Raw genomic sequence first — 20,999 nt, 5'->3', positions numbered from 1 at the left:
TCAATTGTAAGCAGAGAATCACAGACGAAGATCATCCCTGTCTGCACCAGCTCGTTCAAAAGGCAATGTTGTAGCTCCCACTGCCCTGCTTAATTTATATATACTGACCAATCATTACTCTTTTAACAATTGATCTTAAGTTAATGTTTGCTTACATTTGTAAAGGTTTGACTGCTTATCATGTATGCTTCAAATAATAAGCAAATCTTCATTCAAAGGGGTCAGTGGTAAAATGCAAGTGTTATATCAGTTAAACACCACATGTTGGGATTGTAAAGCTTTCACCAGCTGAGAAAATTATCTAACGACCAGCAGGTGTAGGGGGGTGGGGGAACATACCGTGCTTCTGCAGTGATGTTCAATAGCACCTCAGTAGTAATCCTCCAGTTATCAATGTTTCCTTTAACGCAACCTCCGATAATAACAAACACAAGCACAAGGCCATTAATTATCGTAAAGACTTTATTTACTGTTGTTGATTCTTTTGCACCAAATGAAAGGAGTCCTAAAAAGGGGAGGATGAGAAGACATTTTAGTTATCTCTTGACAATGACACTTTGATGCATATTACTTTTCCCAACTTATCCCACCTCATCCTATCAACATATCGTTCCATCTATTCTCCTTCATGTACTTATCTAACTTCTCTTTAAATGCATCCGTGCTATTCATCTTGACTTCTTCATGTGAATAGTAGCAAGTTCCACTTCAGTTCTTTATAGATTTTCCATTAACCTTATTGATGAGGGAGAAGGGCCTTGAGTTCTTAAATCACCTTTAAAAACATTAGGATTTCCCAAACAAAAACTTGTTGGAAATCAATTACTTTCTAAAGAGTAATTACCCAACTAAGAACACAAGCCAGTCAGCTGAAGATCTGTGCTAAGGGGAAATGTTAGGCTTTAATTAATGATCATATTACTGTGTGTGTAGATAAAGACAAACTAATTATAAAAAGCCGGCACTGGAAAATTCCTAGAACTCGTGGAGGAGGTAATGGACATGTGCATTTAGAAATTGCAGTGCACACAGACTTCAAAAAGGGAAACAAGGGAAAAAATTAAAAGATCGAAGCAGATTGTTTACAGTAGCTGAGGGGTCAAGAATGAGGAGCTATAGATACAAGCAAACCTGTGTAAAAGAGATTTAAAACAGAGTGCAAGAGAAACTTCTTTGCACAAAAAATTGTTTCATTCACTGCTCATTCCTTGACTTAGAAACAAAATCAACTTTGAAGATTACATTGGATAGAAAAGTGAAAACAAAAGATTGAAAGGACGTGGTAACAAATTAGGTAAATGAGATTAGCATCAGTGCTTTTTGTAAAGGGTGAATTCTGACACTAAGCGGTTAGGTCAAGATGGTCTGTGTAACACAGTGAGGACCTCAGAGGGTTAACTGACATCAAAAAGCTGAAATAAGCTTTGCCCATCAGGATGTAAAGGACTGTTCCTGGGTGGAACCAATCATATTATTCATGTGTCTCAATGAGTTCTTCGTCTGATTCTGTGCTTTTTCTTATAGTGTAAGAATGTTTCATTAGCTGTAATGTAAACTTATTCACACATTAAGCCTGATGTCTTAGAATCAAATGATGCTACCAGCTATTAAGTAATATCTAAGAAACCTATTTACTATTCATCAAGATTGACCCTAACGTCTGCCTAAGATGTTGTGTGGGTATCCTTCCCCATACATAACCTAAACTTATACCAGCAAGAATGATTGTTGGCAGCAAAACTATCACATGGTATCCTAGACCATATCCAACATGAGCAGAGTCTGTTGGAACTTCAACATATTTTTAGAAACCAACTGCAAAGTTTATTAATAATATTATAAATTAATGTTACCTGCCAATAATATTATCAAACACACAGCAAAGAAATCTGGATATTTGGCCAATCCTGGTGCATCCATTTTCACATGGCTGCTGAGAAAATTTTCAATCCGTTTGCCGAACAATTCATCAAAGGTACCACTCCATGCTATCGCCACACTAGATGTGCCTGAAGTAGAAACAAATTCTAAAAAGAGACCTAGTACAAGTACAATTTCTTTTTTCTGGAAACTAATTGAGGATAATTTTGACTTTTGCCAATAAAATAAACCAGGTGTTATCAGATTGGTCATCCATGACACATCCAGTGTGATTTTCACTTCCATCAAAATCAATTGGAATAAACACAAGAGGAGAAGTATAAGAAGCACCTCAATGATGTACAATCATCAAAAACTTCCCTTCAATGGATTATTAGTTGGTCTCTATTTATTAACAACCATTTAGTTAGTTTGACCTTTTAGAATTCTTTGAGATAATCTTCTTTCTTAAAAGATCATAAAAGAAGGTTTTTTTTTAATAGCTGTAATTACTGTATTTTAAAACTTACTTAGAATTTTCACAACATATGCTACCTCCACAACACACTTCAAGTTAAATGTTTCCCTTGCACTGTTATAAAAACCATTACCTCACCCAAATTTAATATTGGAATAGTAGATTTCATGACAGCAGGTATAGAATATAAAATTTGAGATGTAATAATGTCTGAGTTAAAGCCTATGTAAAACATTATAAGTGGTTTTGCTTTGAACAAATAAGAAGGATATTGCAGAAGTACTCAGTAAAATAAAGCAACCAAAGGCAGATAAATCCTTTGATGACCTGCTTCCTAGTGTCTTAAGAAAATAAGTGGCTGCAGGGAAAACTGGATTTGTTGGTCATTAACCTTCAAAATCCCTTTGAAAATGGAAGGACCTCAGCAGAATAGAATGTTAAAACTGTAATGCCCCTATTCAAGAAAGAAAGGTGACACAAATCAGAAATTATAGGGCAGTCTGACTGCCATTCATCATTGTTAAATTCTGGCATGTAGTATTAACGAAGTAGTAGCAAAGACATTTTGAAAAATCATAACACAATTAAATAGAAGGAAACAAACACAGAAACTGCTGGAGAAACTTGGCAGGTCTGGCAGCATATGTGCAGAGAAAACATTTTGAATCTAGTACAACTCTTCTTCAGAAGATATAGACTCTTCTGAAGAAGAAGAGTCATACCAGACTTGAAACATCAATTCTGTTTCTCTCTTCACTGATGATGACAGACATGCTGAGTTTCTCCAGCAATCATGTTTAATAAAGGTATTAAACTTCTTTGATAATGTTATTAGCAGGATGGATAAAGGGGAACCAGTAGAGAGAGACTGTTTGGATTTCCAGAATAATGTTTCACAAAAAATATTATTACACAAGGTCAGGGTTTGAGGCATTTGTCTGATCATTGATAGACAATTGGCTAACTGGAAACAAAGAACGAAGATAAACGGAACATTTTCAACTTTGCAAACTGGAGGTGTGCCATAGGGATTACTGTCAGGGTCTCAACTATTTCTACTCTGTAGTAGTTAAATGATATGTTTTCAGTGTATTGCAGGCAAATTTGTGGTTGATAGAAAGATCAGTCAGAAAACAAGTTGTGAAGTGGGTACAAAGGACAATCTTTTATAGAGACAGAATAATTCTTCCACCAGAACTAAAAGTAAGGGTTGTGAAAGGGTGTTAAATAGGTGAAGGGAAAGCGCCCTTCTTTTAAATGGAGTGAGATCAAAGAATGCAGAGTTATACTGTAATGATGAAGGGTGTCTATGTACTTTAAAGATAAAAATATTAGCTCTCATGTACAACAATTAATTAGGGAGGTAACCATTAATTGCAAAGGGAAGGAAAATGAAAGGCAGGAAATCTTGTTACAACTATCCAGGCTATTGGTAAGATCATACCAACGGTACTGTGTACTGTTTTGGTCTCGTTACTTAAGGGAAGCTTTACTTGCATTGAAGTTAGTTCAGAGAATGTTCACAAGGTTGATTCCTGTGATGAAGAACTGGCTTGAGCAGAAGTATTGAGCTGATTAGGCCTTTGGTCATTGCAGTTAGGAAGAATGAATGGTGATATTATTCCAGCATAGCATTCTAAGGAAGTTTGACAGGATATGTACTGAGAGAATGTTTCTCTTGAGGGGAGGTTAGAAATGGTTGCAAAGTAGCTAATTGCAATTTTGTAAAGAAGATGAGGAGGAATAACTTCTCTTGTTAATCTTTGGAATCCTCAATCCTAAAGAACTGTGGAATCATTAAATATCTTCAAGGCTGAGATAGACAAGTAAAATCCAAGTGGTGGTAAAAGTAGCCACGAATGGGGTTGACATTCCAATGCACTAGTGGTGGAGCTATCTGTACAAAATTCCAATTACTTTACTTCATTACATTAACAACTACGGTACCATATTGCTGCAATGATAACAAGAGGATAATAATAGGCAGATACTTGCCAATGACATATGAGAGAATTAAATTCCAACCGGTAATAAACGCCAAAAATTCTCCAATGGTTACATAGCTGTAGAGATAAGCCGATCCAGTCTTTGGAACCCTCGCACCAAACTCTGCATAATACAGACCTGCCAACACTGATGCAAGTGCAGCAATTAGGAAAGAGATTACAATGCTCGGCCCACACTGTCTTTTGGCAACGTCGCCAACCAATACATACACACCAGCACCCAGCGTGCTTCCAACGCCCAGAGAAATGAGGTCAATGGTTGATAAACAGCGACGGAGATTGGTCTCTTGAATGCAATCCTCTGTCACTATTTTTCTCCGAATAAGGCAGTGAGCAAATGACTGCATCGGACCACAGGAAATCATCTTGGTGAGAAAACAACACAGAAAGGAAGAATTATGAAGCAAGCAAAAACAAGTGCACAATACTTGTATTCCACTGACAAATTCAGTTGTGTGTTACTTTCTGACAACTCAATGAGATTACAGCATATTTGGTTTAGCTTCAAAGATATTTAAATATAAGAAAATGATTTTTTTGTTGATGAGTCATTTAATCCCAGCTGTTCTAGCAGCTGTAATATGAGAACATTCTTTCATAGTTCCACAACATTTAATTGCTACAAAATGTTGATGTTATTCCTTGGTTCTAAAATTTTGCTGTGAATTCATAACATAAACGTTTGACATGTTATTCTGAAATTCTACTTGCTAATCCCTTATCTAATTTCTTTAAACTTCTGCTAAAAATGGAAAAAAAATTTAAAAATGTCAAACACATTAAGTGCATTGGGTATTTTTGGCGAACATAAAAGCATATATGTAGACTTTCAATTAGGATTCAGTGTAAAGGCATGTTCTTGATTTTATGTTCATGGTTGATTTCTGAAAAGGAGTGGAGGAAGCTGAAAGAACACTTCATTATTTACGCCATGTTCTTCGTGACCTGCAACACATTATCAATGAGGATGAGCATCTCACTAAGACCTTCCCCACACCTCCACTACTGGTCTTTAAACAACCGCCAAACCTCAAACAGATCATTGTTCGTAGCAAACTGCCCGGCTCTCAGGACAACTCCATACAACCCTGTCACGGTGGACGCTGCAAGACATGTCAGATTGTGGACATAGATACCACTATTATGCATGGGAACACCTCCCACCTTGTACATGGCAGGTACTCATGTGACTCAGCCAACGTTGTCTATCTTATACGTTGCAGGCAAGGATGCCCAGAGGCATGGTACATTGGGGAAACTGAGCAAAGACTACGACAATGGATGAATGGGCACTGCACAACAATCAACAGACAGGAGGGTTCCCTCCCAATTGGAGAATACTTCAGTGATCCAGGACATTCAGCCTCGGACCTTCGGGTGACCATCCTCCAAGGTGGACCTCGGGACAGGCAGCAGAGGAAAGTGGCCGAGCAGAGGCTGATAGCTAAGTTCGGTACCCATAGGGAGGGCCTCAACCGGGACCTTGGGTTCATGTCACATTACAGGTGATCACCATTGCACTATCCACACACACAGACATTCCTACACACACACACTCTCACATACACACGGACACAGGTACACACAGACGCGCACACAGACACCCACACACACCCTTATAGACACACACACTCCCACACTCACACATGCACCCCCTCACAGACTTAAGACACTCTGCACTCACTACACACACACACTCACACACACACACACACTTTTTCACACTCACAACCCCAACCCCAGACCGACAGACAGACACACACACACACACAAAGACCCACATGCACACATATATTTTATGTGGTGAATTTGTACTTGCAGAGTTACATTGCACTTTGCTCAAAAACTGCATACATTCATGTAGAACTCTGAGCTCAAAAACTGCATGAATTTATGTAAAACTCTGTTATCTCACTTTTTAGATTAGAATCAATCTAAACATCAGGTCATAGACAGAGAACACAGGGGGCCAACACCTTCAACATATTGTCTAGCTATCACCATTGTTAACAGCTAACCCGAGAATGCAACTTTAAAAAAAAGGTTTTGTGATTTACACATGAAAGAAATGAAACTATCACTGTATTCTAACAGATGAAAGGCTTAACAGACAATCAATATTTCAATGTATAATTTCAGTTACATCACACTGTAAATTTTTGCTGTAAATTCTGTGTTACGATCGAGCCATTCACTATCACCTGATGAAGGGGCGTCGCTCCGAAAGCTAGTGTGCTTCCAATTAAACCTGTCGGACTATAACCTGGTGTTGTGTGATTTTTAACTTTGTACATCCCAGTCCAACACTAGCATCTCCAAACCTTCATTTCTTACAGGTGACTATCATTATCTATTGATTACCTAGTTTACAAATTTTAATAGTTTAGCATTGAAGTGCATAGGTGCATCAAAAGGTTCTTTGTGTTCAAATGTACAATAATGCATTCTACACACTGTCGATAACTATTATATATGTGAGATCATTACATTAATTTAATCACATAAGAAATGCTGTTCCGAAACAAAGGGCCTGCATTTCACAGACTGAGGATATCCCAAAAAGCTTCATGGTCAATTTATTCTGATGATGTGACAGTTAAATTGCACACAGTAAGGCTCCATAAGCAACATTGACAGAATGACTCGTAAATTACTAATATTGACCAGGACACAACAGCATCTGATCTGGAAAATGGCACAGTCTTGATATTGCACTGAAGCATCAACTTGATTATGTTCTCAAATATCCACAGTCTTTTAAAAAAAGACCTTCTGATCTGGGGACAATTATGCTAATATGAGACAAGGTTGGCACTACTTTCTGTGTAAAACTCTCCACAAATATACTCAGTTAACCCACCAAGGTTATTTATCTTGTATACTGTGTAAGTGTTCAATCTGAAGCTAAACTACAACAGATAAATGTGAAAATTTGGATCAAAGTTGTAAGATACCCAGTTCTTGGTCTATCAGTTTTTCCTCACCTACTTTTTCCAAAATGGAATCTTTAATATTGCCCCCTTTGCTCCAGACCCCAAGTTTAAAGTCATATAAAGCTAATGTCCCATCTCAGGTAGCTGAAAGATTCTCTATTGGCTGACGTAAGTAATTTCTTATCAAATATGGGTCACTCAGTAAAAACAAATAGGTGATATCTGAGGCTCATTCAGAAAGTAACAATTCATTCCTCTACATTCACATTGAATGTTCATTGTTGTGATAATTCTCTCAAAACACAGAGGAAACTGGTGCAGGATAGTAATGCTATACACTTTTCAAAGATGGCCTCCTATCTTTTTAAGCACAAAATCACTTTTTGAATTTAAATGTAATCCAGGATCTACCTCAAAGAGTATACAGAATACAGTGGACAGTTTATTTTTCGCACAATGTCTCAATGTGACCCCTGTGACTGCATGTTATCTGTCAGTGCCTTGAAGTCTAGGTTTAGTTTGAGACTGTTGCTTTTATGGGTCTTTTTATGCCACAGTTAGTCAAATGAGGCCTTGATGTCAAGGGCAGCTAGTCCCAAGCCACCTCTGGAATTCAGCTCCTTTACATTTGAACCAAGGCTGAAATGAGGACAGGAGCTGGCTGAACCCAAACTGAGCATTGCTGAGCAGGTTTTGATAAACAAGTGGCATTTGATGGCAATACCAATGTCACCTTCCACTTATGATCAACAGAAGACTGATGGGGCAATCAGTGGCTGGGTTGTTCAGCATTTGTGTTAGGATATACCCAGGCAATTTTCCACATTGTCAGATAGATGCCAAAGTTGTAGCTGTACTGGAACAGCTTGGATAGGGCTGTGGCAAGTTCTGGAGCACAAGTTTTCAGAACATCAGAGCACGTAGCTTTTGTAGTATCCAAAGCCATTAGCCATGTCTGGATATCATGTGGAGTGAATTGAACTGGCTTATGACTGGCATCTGTGACGCTGGAAATCACTGGAGGAGATGGAACATCCAACCGGCAGTTCTAACTGGAGATTGTTTCAGTTTTATCTTTTGCACTGCTGAATCGAGCTCCTTGACCATTCTGGATGGGGATAATTTTAGAAGCTCTTCCTCCTCCAGAGAGTTGTTTAATTGTCCACCACTATTCATGACTAGATGCAGCAGCAGTGCAGAGCTTCAGAACTCATCCATTGGTTGTGAAATCACTCAGCTCTGGCTATCAGCTGGCATGCAAGTTGTCCTGTTTTGTATCTTCACCAGGTTGAGACTCCGTTTTTAGATATACCTAGTGTTGTTGCTGGCATGTCCCCTGCATTCTTCTTGAATGGGGATTGATGCCCTGGGTTGATGGTGATGGTAGAGTGGGGGATATGCAGTGCCATAAGCTTTCAAATTGTGTTGGAATATAATTCTGCTGCTACTGATAGCCTATAGCACCTCACTGATGCCCATTGTTGCGTGGTTAGATGTGTTCTAAGTCTATCCTATTTAACGCAATGATATTGCCACACAGCAACTATGGAGGGTATCCTCAATGTGAAGGGAAGATTTTGTCTCTAGAAGGACTGCGCTGTGGTCATTTCTACTGATATTGTCATGGTTGAAGACTGGTGAGGGTGATATTGAGTATGGGTTTTTCTCTTGGAGACAGTGAGGACTGCAGATGCTGGAGAGTCGGAGTCGGAACGGGTGCTGCTGGAAAAGCACAGCAGATCAGACAGCATGCAAGAAGCAGGAGAGTCGACATTTCAGGCACAAGCCCTTCATTAGGAATGCAGCCCACATTCCTGATGAGGGGCTTGTGCCTGAAACATCGACTCTCCTGCTCCTTGCATGCTGTCTGACTTCTGTGCTTTTCCAGTGCCACACTTATTGACTCTTCCCTTTTGTTGATTCACTCCAGGCTCAGTTTGGCAGTTAATCCCTATGGAACTCAACCTGCCTGGTCAGTAGATAATCAACAATGTTTTCAGGTCACCTTTCAACTTCAGATTTTTAAAAAGTAAATTAAAATTCAAGCCAGAATCCACAGAACATCACGTGGGTGTCTGAATTACTATTGCATTGACTATGCCACAACACCACCCTTTTAGAACTGAATAGATTCTGCTGATCTCCTGGCACAGGTTTTGCCTTTTCCTCTTAAGCTTAGTCTGTGCTGCATCTGAATCTCAACTACATGCACCATCTGTATTGCTTTCATTGAATCATTGTTTTTTTTTGAGTGTTAGAAATCTTACATTAATGGTACATTCCTCATGACAATGCCTCTACTGGTCAGAGTCCACTTTGTCAACCAATCAGCAATCTCCTCTCATGCAGTATCAATGTTAGCCTTCTTTTTGAATCTGTATTCTTGCAAATTGTCGAGGTGAATGGAAGGTGAAAAGCCTCAACAAAATGGGTGTATTTTGAAGTTCTGTGCTACCAAGTGACAAAACCATATCTTCCTAGCAATATTATTTCTGCTACCAGGGGTTAGCAATGGGGCACATGTCTCTGGCACAGAGTCTGTCCCTGTTGCTTAGGAGGGAAGGGGGAAGAGAAGCAGAGCATTAGTCATTGGGGATGCCATAGTTAGGGGGACAGATAGGTGGCTCTGTGGGAATGAGAGAGATTCCGGTCGAAGTCAGAGAGTGGTAGTAGATGGTAAATATTCAGCATGGAGTCCAGTTACAAGTGGAGTTCCGCAGGGATCAGTTCTGGGTCCTCTGCTGTTTGTAATTTTTATTAATGACTTAGATGAGGGAGTCGAAGGGTGGGTCAGTAAATTTGCAGATGATACAAAGATAGGTGGAGTTGTGGACAGTGAGGAGGGCTGTTGTCGGCTGCAGAGGGACTTAGATATGATGCAGAGCTGGGCTGAGGAGTGGCAGATGGAGTTCAACCCTGCCAAGTGTGAAGTTGTCCATTTTGGAAGAACAAATAAGAATGCGGAATACAGGGTTAATGGTAGGGTTCTTGGTCAGGTGGAGGAACAGAGGGATCTTGGGGTCTATGTACATAGATCTTTGAAGGTTGCCACTCAGGTGGATAGAGTTTGTAAGAAGGCCTATGGAGTATTATCGTTCATTAGCAGAGGGATTGAATTCAAGAGTCGTGAGGTGATGTTGCAGCTGTACAGGACTTTGGTTAGGCCACATTTGGAGTACTGTGTGCAGTTCTGGTCGCCTCACTTTAGGAAAGATGTGGAAGCTTTGGAGAGGGTGCAGAGAAGATTTACCAGGATGTTGCCTGGAATGGAGAGTAGGTCGTACGAGGATAGGTTGAGAGTTCTCGGCCTTTTCTCGTTGGAACGGCGAAGGAGGAAGGGTGACTTGATAGAGGTTTATAAGATGATCAGAGGAATAGATAGAGTAGACAGTCAGAAACTTTTTCCCCGGGTACAACAGAGTGTTACAAGGGGACATAAATTTAAGGTGAAGGGTGGAAGGTATAGGGGAGATGTCAGGGGTGGGTTCTTCACCCAGAGAGTGGTGGGGGCATGGAATGCGCTGCCCGTGGGAGTGGTAGAGTCAGATTCATTGGCGACCTTTAAGCGGCATTTGGATAGGTACATGGATGGGTGCTTAATCTAGGATAGAAGTTCGGCACAACATCGTGGGCCGAAGGGCCTGTTCTGTGCTGTATTGTTCTATGTTCTATGTTCTATGTTCTATTCATGGTTGGTGTGTTGTCTCCCAGGTGCCAGGGTTTGTGATGTCTCTGATCATGTTTTCGGGATCCTTGCGGGGGAGGGAGGGGGAGCAGCCCCAAGTCATGGTCCACATAGGCACCAACGACATAAGTAGGAAAAGAAATGGAGATTTAAAGCAGAAATTCAGTGGGCTAAGGTGAACGCTTAGAGCTAGAACAAACAGATGTGTTATCTCTGGTTTGTTGCCCGTGCCACATGCTAGCAAGGTGAGAAAAAGGGAGAGAGAGGAGTTGAACACATGGCTACAAGGATGGTGCAGGAAGGAGGGTTTTAGATTCCTGGATAATTGGAGCTGATTCTGGGGTAGGAGGAACCTCTAGAAACAGGATGGTTTTCACCTGAATCAGAGGGGTACCAATACCCAGGGGGGGAAATTTGCTAATGCTCTTTGAGTGGATTTAAACTAATTCAGCAGGGGATAGTATCCAAAATTGTAGTTCGAGTAAGACGGGAGGATGAGAGCAGCGAAGTAAGAACTAAGATTTCAAGATCACAAGAAGGCACTGGCAGGTAAAAAATTGGTTTGAAGTGTGTCTACTTCAAAGCCAGGAGCATTTGGAATAAAGTGGGTGACCTTACAGCGTGGGTTGGTACCTGGGATTTCAATGTTATGGCCATTTCAGAGACATGGGTAGAGCAGGAATGCTTATTGCAGGTTGCAGAAAGAACATTTGAGGACTCCTCTACTGAGGTAGTATGGGCTAAGATTAGAAACAGGAAAGGAGAGGCTAACCTGTTGGGAGTTTTCAATAGGCCTCCGAATAGTTCCAGAGATGTAGAGGATAGGATAGCAAAGATGATCCTCAATAGGAGCGAGAGTGACAGGGCAGTTGTTTTGGGGAAGTTCAACTTTCCAAATGTTGACTGGGAATACTACAGTACAGTACTTTAGATGGGTCAGATTTTGTCCAATGTGTGCAGGAGTGTTTCCTGACAGTATGTAGACAAGCTAACAAGGGGTGAGGCCACACTGGATTTGGTATTGGATAATAACCCGGCCAGTTGTTAGATTTGGGGGTCGGTGAGTGCTTTGGTGATAAGTGACTATAGCTCGGTTATGTTACTTTAGTGATAGAAAGGGATAGGTATATACCGCAGGGCAAGAGTTACAGCTGGGGGAAAGGCAATTTCGATGCGATTAGGCAAGATTTAAGATGCATAGGATGGGAAAGAAAACTGCAGGGGATGGGCACAATTGAAATGTGGAGCTCATTCAAGGAACAGCTACTGCAGGTCCTTGATAAGCATGTACTGGTCAGGCAAGGAAAAAGTTGTTGAGCGTGAGAGCCGTGGTTTACTAAGGAAGTTGAAGCTCTTGTCAAGAGGAAGAAGAAGGCTTATGTTCGGATAAGATGTGATGGCTCACTTAAAGTGCTTGAGAGTTACAAGTTAGCCAGGAAAGACCTAAACAGAGAGCTAAGGTAGAGCCAGGAGAGGACATGAGAAGTCGTTGGTGGATAGGATCAAGAAAAACCCTAAAGCTTTCTATCACTGTATTAGGAATAAAAGAATGACTAGAGTAACATTAGGGCCAATCGGGCATAGTACTGGGAAGTTATGCGTGGAGTGAGAGGAGATTGGGGAAGCTCTAAATGAATACATTTTGTCAGTATTTACAATAGAAAAAGACAATGTAATCAACGAGAATACTGAGACACAGGCTACTAGACTAGATGGGATTGAGGTTCACTAGGAGGAGGTGTTAGCAATTCTGGAAAGTGTAAAAATAGGTAAGTTCCCTGGGCTGGATGGGATTTCTCCTAGCATTCTCTGGGAAGCCAGGAAGGAGATCGCAGAGCCTTTGGCTTTGATCTTTATGTCGTCATTGTCTACAGGAATAGTGCCAGAATAGCAAATGTTGTTCCCTTGTTCAAGAAGGGGAGTAGAGACTCCCTGGAAATTACAGACCTGTAAACCTTACTTAGGTTGTGGGTAAAGTGTTGGAAAGGGTTACAAGAGATAGGATTTATAATCATCTAGAGATGAATAAGTTGATTAGGGATAGTCAACACAGTTTTGTGAAGCGTAGGTCGTGCCTCACAAACCTTATTGTGCTATTTGAGAAGGTGACCAAACAGGTGGATGAGGGTTGATGTGCTGTATGTGGATGTCAGTAAGGCATTTGATAAGGTTCCCCATGGTAAGCTGTTGCACAAAATACGGAGGCATGGAATTGAGGGTGATTTAGCAGTTTAGATCAGAAATTGGCTAGCTGAAAGAAGATGGTGGTTGATGGGAAATATTCATCCTCGAGTTCAGTTATTAGTGGGGTATCGCAACAATGGGTTACAGTTGTTGTTTCTCATTTATATAAATGACCTGGATGAAGGCATAGAAGGATGGGATAGTAAATTTGCGAATGACAATGCGGTTGGTAGAGTTGTGGATAGAGATGAAGGATGCTGTAGGTTACAGAGAGACATAGAAAAGCAGAGAGCTGGGCTGAGAGGTGGCAAATGGAGTTTCATGCGGAAAAGCGTGAGGTGGTTCACTTTGGAAGGAGTTACAGGAATGCAAAATACTGGGCGAATCGTAAGATTCTTGGTAGTGTAGTTGAGCAGTGAGATCTCAGTGTCCAGGTACATAGATACTTGAAAGCTGCCACCCAGGTTGTTAGGGTTGTTAAGAAGACATACGGTGTGTTAGCTTTTATTGGTAGAGGGATTGAGTTTTGAAACCATGAGATTGTGCTGCAGCTGTACAAAACTCTGTTGTGGCCACATTTGGAGTATTGCGTACAATTCTGGTCACTGTATTATAGGAAGGATGCAAAAGTTTTGGAAAGGGTTCAGAGGAGATCTATTAGGATGTCACCTGGTATGGAGGGAAGGTCTTAACGAGGAAAGGCTGAGGGATTTGAGGCTGTTTTCATTAGAGAGAATAAGGTTGAGAGGCGACTTAATTGAGACATATAAGATAACCAGAGGGTTAGATAGGTTGGACAGTGAGAGCCTTTTGCCTCTGATGGTGATGACTAACTCAAGGGGACATAGCTTTAAATTGAGGGGTGATAGCTTTAGGACAGATATCAGAGGTAGTTCCTTTACTCAGAGCGTAGTAGTGGTGTGGAATGCACTGACCAATTTTAAGGGCATTTAAATGGTCATTGGATAGACATATGGATGAGAATGGAATAATGCAGGTTAAATGGGCTTCAGATCGGTTTCACAGGTCGGTGCAACATCAAAGGGCCAAAGGATCTGTACTGCACTGTAATGTTCTATGTTCTATGTTTTATGTTCTATGATGTAATGCCTTGCTAATGTGATCATTTTTCTTGCTTAAAATGATTTAATTTTACTGCATGGCTTTCCCCTTGCTTTGTGGGGAAAATGGTAGATTCCCACCTTCTGTAGCTGAAATGAAGGTTTCCAACCTTTTCTGCAGCCCTAATAAACTCTCTTTCCTTTTTCATTCCATAAATCTACACCTGTCTAGGCATCAAATTTGCCTCTTTATCAATTTATTTCTGACTTTGGGTCCATGATTTCAATTTGAATTGCATCTGTAGCCCTTGATTTCTGCTATTGTAACCACTCACCAGGTTGATTTAACATTAATGCTGGAGACCGTTGATGTCTGCTAGCCCGCCACCTGAACTCCAACGTGGGGCTGTTCTAGTAGATTACTCGGACCCAATATGATTTTTAACTGCCTGGACTGATTAATACTCCTCCAGCTCCTAGGAGCTCCTTACTCTCCTACAGTACAGCATCTTGCACCAAATCTGGAAGGCTTTTACCACTGAGTGTAGATTCTGCTTTCTTCAATCTTCAGCAGTTTGCCACTCTCGGGTGTTTGATGGTACAACTCTTGCTGCTGCTGACTATCAGCATGAGCAAGATCCTTAAAAGTTGGGTCTGGAGAAATTTTCAGACTTCCATCAGTGCTACTGCGAGGCAGCTAAATCGAATTTGCACCACTGCTCACCATGCTGTATGAACAGTCATATCACTGGGCAAATTTCACCTCATACTCTGAAAACCTCCTCAGGTGAATGTAACAGATCCAATGGCAGCATTTCACAGAAGAACTCCCTAGTCATTATTAATCCATCAATTTCAGCATCACAGCAACAGATCATCTAATCATTATCACATTGCTACTTACTGTACAGTGATAGGATGTCCACAGGTTAAAAGTTTGATATTCTGCTTCTGGGTCACAAGCCAGAATCTTTGGCTGGGACTTTTCTCTTCTTTGATCAAGGATGCTTCAGCTAAGTGTCTTACCACTGCCTGTGGGAATTAGCAAACAACGTAGAGCAGGCACATGAATCAGGGAGCTAACTGATCTGTATGGATAAAAGAGTTCAGTAACATGAATACACCTGAAGTTGCTTCTGATTCCTTGCCGGAATACATTGCCATGAGAGACAAGCACCATGTGATCCTCATCATGTAATGATTGATCAGACCATCAATTCCAGGAGTTATCCCATCATCAAATGTCAATAAATGCAGCATTTTTGATGTAATCAGGGACATACATTTGCTCAGTTTTCCAGGCCTACACTGGAGATGCAGAAGCCAATTCAAAGCCCTCATTGTTACTTTGACGGAGATGGGTCCTCTCAAAAATCAAGTCTGGACTCGTTTTAACATCCTATAGAGACAAGTTGTTTTGGGCAGCAATCCAGAATTACCCTATTCTATTTGTCCTACAATTGAAGGGCTCTGCTGATTCTTGCCCTTGTTTAGTTTTGGTTATAATTTTATTCTGAAATGTTCTAAATGTTCCAAAATGTTTAATCTGTAGCCAAAATACCATTGTTTCTGTCAGATATGTAGAATTGGTTATATTCATTGTTCCATGTGCCTGCAATTAACTTTGTCCTTTGTTATCTGTTTGTACTCTGAACTCGAACACAAATATGTATGTAACTAGCATAAAAGTTCCGAATGTCCTTATGCTATCAAAAGGAGGCCAGACAGAGTTAGAGACTGCAGTATACAGTGAGTAACTTGCTTTAGAGTATGAGATCTCCTGGATTGTTTTAAGTTGCATGTGGGAGGATTATTCCCCAATCAGGTCTGTTGAATTTTTCTTTAATTGTTTTCTGGAGAATTCTAAATAAATGGGTAAATACAGACAAGGGGAGGGAAGGAAAATTTATTGAGTTTCAGACAGCTAAACATGCGACAGGCTTCATGAAACAGTCAGACCTTACCTTTCCATTAAGGTCGTGTTGCAAAATTGACACAACTGTGGAACGCTGCTTGATTGGAAAATGGCAAATTGGGTTTGGAGGCTGATACAAATCTTCCAACGTGCTCCTGAATCTCTCCTGATTAGTATTTGGAAAATTGTATATTGAATATATTACAAATGATTCTCTGACCTCTGCTACCCAGAGAGTGGATTGTGACAGCTATGTCTCAGCATTTCTGAGCGATTGTATTGGGTTTAACTTTAATCACTGTTTATGTTTCAAACACCACATTCCTGTAAAGTAATGAAATGCACAAGGACAAACTCTGTTCTCTCGCCACCTAGTCTTCCTCAAGGGTAGCAGAGGTCAGAGAATCATTTGTAATATATTCAATATACAATTTTCCAAATACTAATCAGGAGAGATTCAGGAGCACGTTGGAAGATTTGTATCAGCCTCCAAACCCAATTTGCCATTTTCCAATCAAGCAGCGTTCCACAGTTGTGTCAATTTTGCAACACGACCTTAATGGAAAGGTAAGGTCTGACTGTTTCATGAAGCCTGTCGCATGTTTAGTTGTCTGAAACTCAATAAATTTTCCTTCCCTCCCCTTGTCTGTATTTACCCGTTTATTTAGAGTTCTCCAGAAAACAATTAAAGAAAAATTCAAGTAGCTTGGATGCTGCCTGAACTGCTGTGCTCTTCCAGCACCACTAATCCAGAATCTGGTTTCCAGCATCTGCAGTCATTGTTTTTACCTCGTCACTATCCACTCGTCTATTTTATATTTGTACAGAGCTCCTCATTTCTAGTTAGGAATTCTGATCCTGACTCCTTCAGAAATGCCTGTGGGTGCCACGGTCAGTGGGTATAAGGGGAATGCCCGGGCTGGTGGAGAGGGAATATTGGGGATAGAGAGCGAGAGGGATTTGGTAGGGTTGGTGGGTGAAGAAGTGCCTGGTAGGTTGAGGGGAGTTGTTGCTGGTGGGAGTGGGGTGGTTTTGGGGTCAGCATGGTGGAGGGAGACTGAAGTCAGGCCGATAGGGCAGCAGAGGGGTGATGGATGGTGGGAAGAGTCATATTGAGACTTGAGAGGGGTGGGGAGATTGAGGTCCCAGGGGGTTGGTCCAGAGGCAAAGTTACTGGGGAGGTGGTTAGCTGGGAAACAGAGCTATGTTGTTTTGTGGGGTTTCATGACAGTGCAGGGATGTGATTGACAGGGGTCATAGGCGGTGTCATTGTGGCGAGGGAGGAAGTTATAGTTTGGGTTGCCATCTTAATAGCCACTGAGGAGGTAGATTTATGTTTGAAAATGTCTAACATTCTCTGAGCAGCTATTAACTTAAAAGAAATGCAATTTTCCAAATTCACTAACATTGAGAATTTTTATCATCGGATTTTAAAATAAGGGGAATTGCCCGTTGGAATTTTCACTTTTCCGGGTAGTTCCCAGAGAGATTGCTGTGTCTGGGATTCTGCAGGCCCTGACAAGCAACACCATCTGGCACTGCAGAGACGACTATATGGCTATTGGGATATGTGAGTCACTTGAGCAAAGACTAATCTGGTTTCATTTTGTACAGGCGTTCCTGAACAGGCATTAGGCACATTGTCACTTCATCTGATCGGCATATGAGGAAGTCTCTTAAATTACTCTGCAAAAGTCAATGTACATTTTAAGAACAACCTTTTATTACAGACTAATTTGACATATAGTCAGGAATGTACAGACTAGGAGAAATGAGGACTGCAGCTGCTGGAGATCAGAGTTGAAAAGGGTAGCACTGGAAATGCACAGCAGTTCAGGCAGCATCTGAGGATTAGTAGAATCGACTAATAGGTGCCGGGCATAGGTTTATGTTTATGGGCATAAGGGCTTATTCCTGAAACATTGATTCTCCTGCTCCTCGGATGCTGCCTGATCTGCTGTGCTTTTCCAGCACCACATTCTCCACTCTGATCTCCAACATCTGCAGTCCTCACTTTCTACTAGGTACACCAGCTCAGAATGTTTCCTCCATGAGATTAAATTATGCACTTTTGGAGAAAGAATAGATTGGCTGAATGTTATTTAAATGGGGGAAAGACTGCAGAAAGCCACAGCATAGATGGCTTTGGGGTTGTCCTGCATAAGCCACAAAAAAAGCTTTCTCCAAATTCAGCAGCTAATAGAGAAGGCAAATGGAATATTGGCCTTTATTTCAAAGGGAATGGAATATAAAAATATGCTAAAGTATATAAGGCAGCAAGAATACTATGGAGAGTTTGGTCCCCTTACCTAAAGAAAATTACACTGGCATTTGAAGCAACCCAGAGAAACTGCACTAGGTTGACCTTGGAGGACTGTCTTATGAAGAGAGCTTGAATGAGTTGGGTTTCCAAGAATGATCCCAGGGATGAAGCGCTTGTGAGGTGAGGAGTGGTTGATGACTCTGGGTCTGTACTCAATAAAGTTTAGAAGAATGAAGTGGGGTCTGATTGAAACTTGCAGAATACTAAGAGGGCTGGATAGCGTAGATGTGGTGAAGATGTTTCCATGAGTAGGAGAGACCAAGAACCAAGGGCACAGTCTCAGAGTAAAAGAACAACAGGCAATCCTTTGGATCTGGGGTGACGAGGAATTTCTTCAGCCAGAGGATCGTTAATTTGTAGAACTCATTGCCACAGAATGCTATAGAGGCCAAATCATTGAGTGTATTTAGGACAGGGATCGTTTCTTGATTCATAAAGGGATCAAGGGTTACTGGGAGAAGGTAAGACAATAGGGTTGAGAAATATAACAGCCATACTCAAATGGCAGAATGGACAGACACAATGGGTTGAATGACCAAAATCTGCTCCAACATCTTATGGTCTTATTGAAAAGTACGAGATTCTTAGGGGACTTGACTGGGTAAGTATGGAAAGATTGTTACCCCTAGTGAGAGAATCTAGGACCAGATGGCATAATCTCAGAACAAGGGGTTTCCCATTTAAAACAGTGGTGTGGAAGAATTTCTTGTGAATCTGAGGAATTCTTTATCAAAGAGTGATGATGTTAAGTATGTTCAAGGTAAGAGATTTTTAATCAGCAAGAGAATAAGGGTTATGGAGAAAAGGCAGGGAAGTGGAATTGAGGATTCAGATTAGCCATGATCCATTGAATGACAGAGCAGATTGAATGACCTGTTTCTGCTCCTACTTCTTATACTCGTATCAGTCTGTCTTAGTCATATATGGTACATGCTCATTACATCATGATTCATGAAGCTTAAGCTGTTAAACCATTCTCAATCTCCTAACTTCTGTTTTAGCAGGCATTAGGAAAAGGATCTCCTCCTGGGTTTGACAGTGGGTCCAATATCTACCTAAACTAAGTGTAGCTGACTATCTCTGCTGGATTGGTATGGTCTGTGACCATTTTATATCAAATCCTACCCCAAGGGTGAAAGTAGTTGTAGCTTTATGGCACTCACACAAGCAAAAAAAGTGGTCTGATTTGTGGAACAACACTGCTGCTAATATAGAGGTATTATTCATCAATCTAAAGAGACATATTATGACACTTCTCTGGCTTAGGTTGGACTTGAGCCTAAGACTTGTGATTCAGAGGTAGGGCACTACCACAGTGCCATAAGAGTTTTGGAGTGCATATATGAGCATATTGCAAATGGAGTAATCTAATAATTAAAATTATTGTATTCTATAAATTAATTCTGCCATTGGTTCTAGTCTTTAAGTCAATGGTATAATAAACTGAATGCAAATAAGTGAAATATTCATTCTACTGTGGCCTTTTCTGTAACTTAGAAATGATGTGTGCTTGTGTTCAATGTGTAGAACATGACTGCATTGAATTAAAAAGTTAAATCAAGCTAAAGTTAAAAAAGAGAAGCAAAGGAAATGACTTAATGTTAAATAAACTGAGTAAGGATCTGAGGCCTGGATTTTAAATGCCTGGAAGGTATGATTAGGGAGAGGAAGAGGTTTCTCAGCTGCTGGGTAAAGAAATTAGAGGAGAATACATTGAGATAATTATTGATTCCAACACCATGTGGAAACAAAGATGAGAAGAATAGAAAAGTGAAAAGTTCATGGCTGACTGTATTACTAAAATAGGTATAAAACTTATAGCAAAAATTCAACATACAATAAGCTAAAATCACAAATGGAAGTTAGCAAGATAGCATTGAAGCTCAGAAATTACAAAATAACATGCATTCATGGTCTTACTGAAGAAAATACACAAATGTTTATCACAGCACCTTAACACAAAATAAACATTAATATATACATTAGCGACATTTTATTTCAAAGCACCTTTTACCTTTTTTGAATGCTACTGTGTACTTTGTAAAGTTTCCTTTTTCCAATAAAAGTCTCAATTTTCATCGGCGATAGACCAAAGTCCGTTGTTTAAAGTCACGTCGAATAAAATCTCAAATCTTAACTAAAGCTTTTGACGTCCCATGGCGAACATTTGCATATTGTTGAGAAATTTTCCAAAATGAACAATTGATTAAGGTACATTTACTAATTTGAAGAATTATAAATAAAGAAAAACTGCTTAGTAGGCAAAAATAGAAATCCGATTTTAAATCTGCTCAAACATAATCCTTTCAGAATGCAATGTGTTGTTTGAAATATGCAGCAGAAAGTGGATGATTAAGACTGTATTAATCCAGCATTAATAGTAGAATGAAGGTGAACAACAGGTTGGAGCAGCATGACTAACCACTCGCATCAAAACTACTGCTTTGCAATAATTATAACTAGGCACATGATGTATCTGAATGTCTATCCTCTATCACTATGTAACAGAGATGTTAACTCAAAGCAAGCATTTTAATTCCTTTACTGAAACAAT

The 20,999-nt window shown here is 40.4% G+C and overlaps 1 protein-coding gene across 1 annotated transcript in view; it reads right to left on the bottom strand.

Moving 5' to 3' along the window:
• LOC140491781 (cationic amino acid transporter 2-like) overlaps nt 1-20,564 on the bottom strand; it is a 58,773-nt gene extending 38,209 nt beyond the window's left edge. The window contains exons 1-5 of the mRNA XM_072590184.1: nt 20,460-20,564; nt 15,112-15,239; nt 4,334-4,709; nt 1,854-2,009; nt 340-505 (exon numbers count right to left, since the gene is read on the bottom strand). Coding sequence (XP_072446285.1) covers nt 340-505; nt 1,854-2,009; nt 4,334-4,709 — 698 coding nt within the window. The 5' untranslated portion in view covers nt 15,112-15,239; nt 20,460-20,564. The remainder of the gene's footprint in view (nt 1-339; nt 506-1,853; nt 2,010-4,333; nt 4,710-15,111; nt 15,240-20,459) is intronic.
• Between the last annotated feature and the right edge of the window lie 435 nt (nt 20,565-20,999).

The sequence above is a fragment of the Chiloscyllium punctatum genome, chromosome 20 (assembly GCF_047496795.1).
Source record: "Chiloscyllium punctatum isolate Juve2018m chromosome 20, sChiPun1.3, whole genome shotgun sequence".
Classification (NCBI taxonomy): domain Eukaryota; kingdom Metazoa; phylum Chordata; class Chondrichthyes; order Orectolobiformes; family Hemiscylliidae; genus Chiloscyllium; species Chiloscyllium punctatum.
The sequence above is the reverse complement of the archived record's forward strand: the minus strand, read 5'-3'. Positions and strand labels throughout refer to the sequence as shown.